This window comes from Colobus angolensis, unplaced genomic scaffold (genome assembly GCF_000951035.1).
Source record: "Colobus angolensis palliatus isolate OR3802 unplaced genomic scaffold, Cang.pa_1.0 Scaffold61, whole genome shotgun sequence".
NCBI classification, from domain to species: Eukaryota; Metazoa; Chordata; class Mammalia; order Primates; family Cercopithecidae; genus Colobus; species Colobus angolensis.
In genome coordinates, this window is record NW_012119710.1 from 6,484,307 (window position 1) to 6,493,814 (window position 9,508).

At 44.4% G+C, this 9,508-nt stretch overlaps 1 protein-coding gene across 1 annotated transcript in view; it reads left to right on the forward strand.

Moving 5' to 3' along the window:
- Positions 1-344: 344 nt before the first annotated feature.
- ZDHHC5 (zinc finger, DHHC-type containing 5) overlaps positions 345-9,508 on the forward strand; it is a 35,665-nt gene continuing 26,501 nt past the window's right edge. Inside the window, exons 1-2 of the mRNA XM_011963573.1 lie at positions 345-696; positions 4,515-5,678. Coding sequence (XP_011818963.1) covers positions 5,575-5,678 — 104 coding nt within the window. The 5' untranslated portion in view covers positions 345-696; positions 4,515-5,574. The remainder of the gene's footprint in view (positions 697-4,514; positions 5,679-9,508) is intronic.

Sequence of the window (9,508 nt, forward strand, 5' to 3'; positions counted from 1 at the left end):
GCACTGGAAGCCTGTCTGGACTGTACCACCTCACTGGGAGAGGGGTTGCTGAATTCGGGAAGGCAGCTGCTTGCTTTGGAGTACTTCCAGTACACACACATAATTCTTTTCTTCTTTCCGAGGGTTTTTGCTTGGATTCAGTGGGAATACAACAGGACGCAGGAGAAGGGAAGACTCGCCTGGCCATTTCCTCATTCCTGACTGCTGTGCATTAGGCCAATCCTTATCTCTTAGTCGTCCCCGCAACCCCACGGCCTTACGTGCGCGCTCTCGTCTCCTCGAGTGCGTACGGCGCTGTGTTGCTGCAGCCAATCAGACCGCGAGGTCGCCCCGGTCGCCAGGGTTCGCGCGCACGCCCCAGATCGGAGTCGGGGTGGGGGCTATGGGTGAATGGGAGAGTGAGCGGGGGTGGGCGCGGCAGCGCGAGCCGCATGAATGAGACAAACGTGCGCCGCGCGAGACGTCGCGCGAGCCCGGACCAGGGAACCAATGGGAACGCTGGAAGGGTTCGAGACCCGGCACTGAGGGCAACGGCCGCGCGCCGGCTCCGAGTCGAGCGTCGCCTGGCGGGAGCGCGCGGCAGCGGGGCGGGCGTGGAGCGTGCGGGGGCCGCGCGTTGCTTCTCTGAGGCAGGACGGCACTGCCGGGAGGCGGCGGTGACAACGACGGTGGTGGTGACGGGCACCGGGCTCGGGGGTGAGTGCCGAGGACACCGGTCCCTGCGGAACCGGAAGTGCCGGACCAGTGAGGTGGGAGGGGAGGGTGACCTCTAGGGAAGGGGGACCGACGACGGGGAGGGGGTTAAGGCCCCATTTCTCCTCCGGGCCGGGTCTTCCAACCGCGGCGGGACCCGTGGGCCCTGGAAACGGACCACGAGTAGAGGCCGGGGATCCACGGCCAGCAGGGTTCGGAACGGGTTAGAGCCGGCCACTCAGCTCAAGACCACGGTCCCCGGTGCCTGGCGCCCAGCCGCCGCCCCTTCCGCCCCCGGCCCTGCGCCCTCGGGCTCTGCGGTCCCCGCTGCCCGCTCTCTCAACCTCGGTGGGCCTGGCCGCCGTGGATTCCTTCTCGGTTTCAGCGGTCGTCAGTCCTGCCCTAACGGGTGATTCTCTTTGCCCCCGTCCGGTTGGTGGGGACCGGGTGCTGTTTCCCTTTTACCGCTCTGCGGTTCGATTCCCTCGCTTCACTCTGCTGATACTTATTTTGGCTCAAGCTTCATTCTGTTACCTGTTCTCTCTCACCCGTCCGCTTCCTCCTCCTACCGCCAACAGCCGAGTGCTCCATGCTTTTAGTACTTTGTACTTTTTAAAGTGGAACTCGAATGCGTTTGTCAATATTTTATCTATGTAAATTTCTTTTTGGGGCAGGGAGGTGGAAAGTGTTTTACCCACTTGGTCAAATGAAACACTGAAATAAGTAAGAAAGTTGCTAAAAGTTATGAAGGCAGTTGTAGGGTCACATATATGTTATACTCTAGACTATTTTTCTGCCTTGGATTCTTCACTTCCTGGTTAATGCCATCTTGAGCAAGTTGATCTAACATTTTCATATCATCCTTTTATCGCAGTATTCCTCTGTCCTGGATCAAATATCTTCAGAATGCTCATTATCACCCTTTCTATAAACTTAATGTTTACAAAATTATATTGCCATGTATTTCACGATCTCGGTATATAATGATAACACTCACATTAAACTTCTTGGCTCTTTCTCCCATACCTTGACATGTGAATTATTCCATAGTACCTCTATTACTGTGTATTTAGATTTACTCTATTGTACTGTTACACCACTTATTTCAACAAAAAATAGTTGTGTTGTCCTTGGTACTGCTGGTATCCACCTGTTTAAGGAAATACCTATATTAAACCTTATTAAAGCCTTCAAACTACATATCCTGTATTGTTTTACATATACATATTTCCATTTCATAGTTTACTCTGTGCCTCAATATGGCATACATACTATTATTATTGTTTTTTGAGACGGAGTCTGGCTCTGTCACCCAGGCTGGAGTGCAGTGGCTGCGTTCTTGGCTCACTGCAACCTCCACCTCCCGGGTTCAAGCAGTTCTTGCGCCTCAGCCTCCCTAGTAGCTGGGATTTCAGGCGTGCGCCATCACGCCCTGCTCATTTGTTTGTATTTTTAGTAGAGACAGGGTTCTGGCATGTTGGCCAGGCTGGTCTCGAACTCCTGACCTCAAATGATCCACCCGCCTCAGCCTCCCAAAGTGCTGGGATTACAGGCATGAGCCACCGCACCTGGCTGGCATACATATTCTTGTTTACTTTTTTGATACTATATGGATTCGGACTCTTGACTCTGATGAACCACGCTCACCCTTGTGGTTTCATCCTACTATCTGCAGCATATCCTTCTGCCAAGAATTGGTTCATCTTTATTTATACCCAGTAAATTCTTAGGTTTTATGGTTTCTCTTCTATTGTGTAGCCCCCCGCCAAGCATCTCAGATGTGGATCTCTTTTGTATTCCCAGTATTATACTCCCAGAATTGCATGGCCTTTCATGACTCTGTATTGCTATGTCAGTATTAGTCCATGTGACTTTTTTCCTGTGGAAAATATATGAAATAATATATAGTATCTAAATGATATTCTACTCTAGATAAAATTTAAGTAGTGTAATTTCCCATCTTTTCTAGTCTTTGAGGGAAAAGTTTGCTTTAATAGTACATATTGGCGGGGCAGGGTGGCTCATACCTGTAATCCCAGCACTTTGGCTGAGTGGGCAGATAACCTGGAGGTCAGGAGTTCGAGACCAGCCTGGGCAACATGGTGAAACCCCGTCTCTACTAAAGATACAAAATTAGCTGGGTGTGGTGGTGCCCTCCTGTAATCCCAACTGCTCGGGAGGCTAAGGCAGGAGAATTGCTTGAATCGGGGAAGTGGAGGTTGCAGTGAGCTGAGATCATACCATGCACTTCAGCCTGGGTGACAGAGGGAAACTGTGTTTAAAAAAAACAAAGTACAGATTGTCTACAAACCAAGAATTTGCTTTTGTTAACAAAGTTACTGAGGGCTACATTCCAAATGTTAGGCTTTGATTCCTGTAGGAAACAGAGTTAAATAATCATTAAATCAGGGACTAGAGAGGATTTATGTTTTCTAGGACTATAACAATTTCTTAGAATTTCTGGACGCTCACTGTATTCTAATACTGCTGTTTGGCCCTCTGAAACTCACATTTTAAAGAAAGAAATGAATCATAAGGGAAGGCACCTTTGCTTTCCATGCCACAGGTGAGAGAGGAAGCGGTAAATTATAGGGCATATTTATATTTTGTTATCCGAATCTTCTGAATTTTTTTTTTTTTTTTTTTTTTTTTTGAGACAGAGTCTTGCTATGTCGCCCAGGCTGGAGTGCAGTGGCTCACTGCAACCTCTGCCTCCTGGGTTCAGGTGATTCTCCTGCCTCAGCCTCCTGAGTAAGCTGGACTACAGGCGCCCGCCTGGCTAATTTTTGTATTTTTAGTAGAGAAGGGAATAAAACTACTTTTAAAATTCTAACTTAAAATTTTTGGCTTGCGGATTCCAAGTTATCATCTCTGGGCAGGTAGTGGATGAAAAGGTAGAAAGGGTTTGTGTCACCAAAGGGGCATGTGACCTCTTGGGTTCTGAACCTCAAGTGATTCAGTGGAATGTCCTCAGGCATTCTGTAGCCTTCAATTTTAAAGAGTGGATAAGGGACTGCGTCACCAGATAATGTGAGTAAAGTGCTTTGAGATCACCAGATGAAAAGCATCTTATAAAATCCCAAGATGCTGGTGTTAGTTTGTTACTGTCATCAACAGAAGTCATTGTTATTCTTAATCATATTGGGCAGGTGGGGCTCAATTACCTTAGGCCAATATAGGAATAATAAATTGTTGAATTGGGAAAAAAGGACCAACCCTATGCTTTATTCAGTTTCTCATAGAGGGCATCATGCCTTTCTATGCAAGAACATTTCTTACCAGTGTTCTAATGGGTGATTCCAGAAGACCAAAAATTCAGCCTCTGCCTCTTCAGGATTGTAACTAAAAAGCATAGAGGATCAAGAGAAACACACAGAGAAAGAAAATGAGACTTGCTTTCCTAATTTTGAGGTTAATTTTTTCTTTTTTCACTATAGCAATAAACATTCTTCTTGTCCAAAGAGAAATCTTTGTTCTAGGACTGCCCTTCACTGCCGTGCCCTTGTTTGTGGTTTTGATATTCTTGGTATTTGTTACTACCATCTCTGTCAGGTGAGATGGGCCCATTACAAGAACTAGTCCTTTGATGACCTTTGACCAGATTAAGCCATGTTCTCCTTCCAGTTTGAACAGAGCAAAGGATTCTGAATCAGTTTTCCTCCCAATTCAGAGTCCTTTCTTACCTACATACTTGTAAGTGAAATGGAAAACAGTCTTTCTTTCAGAAAGGACTTTTTAACAGCAGCCTGTGGAATTTTAGTCTTGGTGTCTAAGAAATACCCTGAAAGAATTCTCTGATAAAGATACTTGTTTTTCTCCAGGTGAGGCACAATAACCTGGTTGAACTCTGCATCTGGAAAGCTGAAGACTGAAGAAAGATAAGAGACATTGACTAGTCTGGAAACAGGGACGTCTTTGGAACTTCGTTTTCATCTACAGTAAACTTTTTAAGTGTCATCAAGTGGAATTGATTTCTTCATCTTATTCTGCCTATTGGAAAGAACATGGTTTCAAGGATTTTAAGTTTCCCTTTAGTTTTACATGAACTCTGTGGGAAACAGAGCCCTTAAAGGGCTTGGGAATAACAAGAGATTGAAAACAGACAAGCTTGCCCTGTTTTCCTTGCCCCTTCAAAGAAAAGGATTTACAACTCAAACTTACGACAGTTGTTGTCCAGCTTTAGCCATTAAGAGAGAAATAAACCACCGTTGCCAGACTACAAGCCCTGGTGAAGTCAGGGTGTGGGAGTGGTGGCATTGAGAAGACTACCTAAAAGAGACAAAGACTGCAGTAAACACAAGTCTTCTTTAAAAGTTGGAAGGGGCCTCAGGTTCCTTCTTGGATTGAAATAGAAACACAGGGCACACCTCTTTTAGGTGCAGCTCACATTTTATGGAACTGTAGTTGTGGAGGTACCATAGTATCTCCTCGGGAGAATTTTTCTTTGCCCAAAGTTTTTTTGCCATACCCTGATATTCTCCCCTTCTTTTGTAGACCTTCCTCCATCCATGAGCTGTATCTTGATCTGTCTGACCGTCCATGTTTTCCGCCTGCAACCATTTGCATTTGTACAGCCTACTGTTTGTCTCCAATTTTTAAACTGTACAAGTTGTGTTTCTTAATCTTCCCTTCTGCCTTGTTCTGGAGAGGTGATTATTCATCATTTGGAATCACCTTTCCCCCTCCCATGTGTTTTCCTTCATTTGAGATCTTTTGACCTTTGGCTTTATTTGGGAGGGGGAAGGGTGATAAAGTTTTCTGTTTCCCTGGTTTCCTTTTGTACTCCTTTCTGTTGCTTCCCTCCTCCCATTTTCTTGTCTGTTCTGCCGCTGTGTGGGCCTGGGCTATGCGGCAGGGCAGATTTCCCATCAGAGCTCCAACATGCCCGCAGAGTCTGGAAAGAGATTCAAACCCAGCAAGTATGTCCCGGTCTCTGCAGCCGCCATCTTCCTAGTGGGAGCTACGACACTCTTCTTTGCCTTTACGTGAGTTTTCTCCCAGCAGGGATGTTTGGGTGGGTGGATACTCCATGGGAAGTGAGGAGGTATGCTTTCTCTTGAGTTTTGCAAAGCCAAGTGACTGAGAGGGCTTAGTGTCTGGTACAGGTAAATCCAAATCCCAGAGATATGTAAGAAAAGTGAGAAAAAGCCTGTCCTTTCAGCCTTGTTATACATTTTACTGAAATTCTGCTGAATCTTCTACCTACCCTTTCCTCCTTTATTTTGGAATCATAGATGTCTTCATATTTTTCTACCCAGCTCCATCATTAGATGATCCTAAACTAGGAAGGAAGTGGGAGGAAACCACCAGAGAGGCTTAAAGCAGTTTAAGCAGTCAATTCTATGAGAAAGAGAACTAGACTAGACTAAAGGCTTTTTTTTTTTTTTTTTTTTTTTTTTTTGAGACAGCATCACTGTCACTCAGGCTGGAGTACAGTGGCGTGGTCTCAGCTCACTGCAACCTCCACCTCCCAAGTTCAAGTGATTCTCCTGCCTCAGCCTCCTGAATACCTGGGATTAAAAGTGCCCACCACCACGCTGGGCTAATTTTTGTATTTTCAGTAGAGATGGGGTTTCACCATATTGGACAGGCTGGTTTCAAACTCCTGACCTCAAGTGATCTGTCCCCCTCGGTGTGAACCACCTTGCTGGGTTGACTAAAGGCTTTTTAAATGCTAATGGCTTTTTTCCAGGATGTCTGAAGCTTAGGTTTGAGATTGTGGAAACTGAGAGTACTGGAAAATTTCAGAATTGATTTATAAGATATACCAATGAGACAGTTTTGGCTTTTAGTGTTACCCAGATGATTTTCTTTGTACTCTTAAGAGCAGAAGCCTGGAGAAGTGAAGGCCACTGAGAAAGGAAAGGGTAAGTTGTATTTGGGAAGAGAGTCCTAAAAGAGTTCCTTTATGTTAGTTTCTGCTGAAGGAATGACAGTAATTCTCCCATTACTTGGTTCTGTTGGGAAAAGCAGTTGGTATGAAAAAATTTCCCATTTAGGATCTAGGATCTGCATCAGTCTCACTTTGATCTTCAGACTTTGTTCATTTACTTGTTATTGGAAGAGACTGAGTGATTTGCCCTTCCCTTTTTCCTCAGTTTTTTTTTTTTTTTTTTTTTTTTTTTAAGCTCTTGACCATCTGGAAAGCATCCTTGCTGTTACCTGTTTATAAATTAACATGTACCAGGCTTCTGAGCCTTGTACTGTTGAGTCATTGATTTAGCGCTCTAGTTGCAGCTCTTGGAATCGTCAGAGCATGCTGGATCTTCTGGGAAGTTACTTTGTCATGGTTCAGGCTCAAACCTAGTTGAGAAGTGCCATTTAGGGCAACATGAGGTTGCTGGAAAGAGGAAGAAAGTGAATTGAAGTAGTAGGGAATAAAAACACTTGGGCTCATTGAAGTAGAGATTGTTGGGGTGGAGGCAGTTATACACAGAAGTTAAATCTGAGGTAGGAGGGAAGGAAAACCCTCCATATTGAGCTTTAGAAGCCAAAAGATACTCTGAAAAATGTGGGTCACATTGTCTAAAGAGTCAACAAAGTAATACTGATATATTTTTCTAGTTTTTAAACAAGGAGGGAAAGAATCACTATCTAAGGCATGAACACCATCCTGCTTCTCACCTCCTCTGAAGCGGAGAAATTGTAGATTTTTTGACCCCCAGCTCTGAGCCTGAGCATACCTGCTGGAGGCTCTCAAAGATCTAGAGACAGTGCTGCTCTTCTCTGACTTAATATTTTCTTCATAATCTTTTTCTCTTGCTTAAACTCAACATGTTCAGTGTTTTGTCCTTCTTCATGTATTTACTACCAGAAACAGGGGTGAGTCTTTGGTGTCAGAACTTGTTTTGGTTTTTGCTAATATGGCCAGTAAGTAGAATCAAAATTTTAACAAAGGGACATTTATATTATATGTTAGTATCCTTGTAGCAATTTTGATTCTGGGTCAAGAAGGGGATGTACAAGACCAGTTTGACACCCTTAGCTCTGCTCAACTGGGGAGGGTCTATTTTCCTTTAAGAGACAAAGCCTTCGGAGAAGGAAATTGAGGGGACTAAGTGATTTCTGTCTTTCAAACTCCCTCTTTTTGAGATAGGGCAAGCAGAATCCTTGTTTTTAATTTGCTAATCTGGAACCATTGAAGTGTTTGACTGGTTATACCTGTTTGCCTACAAAGAGTTGTCCTGACATAGGCATTTTCTCAGCTGATAGTTGAAGCTGTTTAACCTACTTTCCCATTCCCTGGTGCCAGTAAAGTAGGAACCCTCCTTATTCCATGGTCTCTTAACTCTAGGAAAGAGGATTTTGGAAGACAATATTGACCCTATTTGGAATTATTGCCTCTCATCCAAAGTTAGAAGAACCCCAAGTCATAGCTGGAGTTCCTTCCCCCTGGCGTTAGTTTTCACACAACCAATTTCTGGGCTCCCTCTTTTCCTATGTATCTCCCCTGTTCACCTTGTGGGGGCATAAACACCGTGTTTATCTTACTCGAGCACCTAGCTCTGGTAATTCTGAAATTCTCATCTCTTCTCCATCTGACTAGAGTATTTCCTCTATAAGCGTTCTTAAAATGGGCCGAGGCACCACTGTTCTTAAAAACTATCCTATCATGTATTCTACCTCTTTTGAGGTTCAGTTCCTTGGAGAATCCCCTGTTTAAAACCATACACAACCTAAAAAAGAGTTCAGGGTTTCAAATGGAGAGGCAAGAGGAAAGCTCTCTGAACTAGCTCCTATGTGGGGCTGTAAATCTGTAACTACTCTATCATCCTCTTATTCTCTTCACTAGGCTACAACTAGCTACATTATTAGAAGCCCCAGGTGAGAATTACTTTGGGATCTAGAGGACTGTGAGTAGGAGGGAGAGTCCCTTTCAGGTAACAGACATAATTAGTGGAGGCATGTAGGCTTCAACTAATTAGGAACAATTTACCTTCCATGTTTCTTTAAGTTAGGGAAAGCTATGAGCAGAAATTACCAGTTGAGTTTGCATCAAAGAAATAGTGATCTTTTGCCCTAGAGAATCTTGAACAGAACAATTGAAGCCTTCCTCCCAGAACCCCAATCCCTCTCATTCCCTGAATTTGTCCAGCACTAAAAGTAAGGAATGGTGCGGATCCTGTCTTAATTCTTTTCCGTTTTCACTATTTGAGAGGCAGAGTGTCTGCTGAAGTAACCTTCTACCTCCCAGTTAGTTGCTAGACTTCATTTAGGATAACTACTTCGATGCTTATCTATCTTAGTTTAATCTCCTTTTTTGACTGGCAGAGGGGCAGTGCTATGTAAGTGGGATAAGCACTCTTTGGGGGAGGTTAGGAGATTGATTCTGGTAAAGCCTGTTAACCTTTGTGGACCTAAGTTCTTCCTGTCTGTAAGGAGAACGTTGACCTACAGCAGTTTGCATAAGCAACATGACCCTTTTTCAAATTAAATCTTATATACGAAAAAAAAAAAAAACATAAAAAGTAGGGCTGCTCTGGTTCAAGTGAGGCTGGCATGTAGAGGCCCAGCCCCTTGGTATCGCCTCTTTACCCTGTAGGATCCCCTGAGACCTTCTAGTGCTCCTGGTAACACCATTTGGAATCACTTTAAATTGTATCTTGTTTAAAGTCTCATCAAACTGTGAACTAGTCCATTTAAGGTCTTATTTTATCCATTTCTAAAGCTGGTGGGGAGGGGGCAGGGATAAGATCTCTGCTTCATGTGATTTTTTTTTTTTGAGATTGAGTCTTGGGCCGGGCGCGGTGGCTCAAGCCTGTAATCCCAGCACTTTGGGAGGCCGAGACGGGCGGATCACGAGGTCAGGAGATCG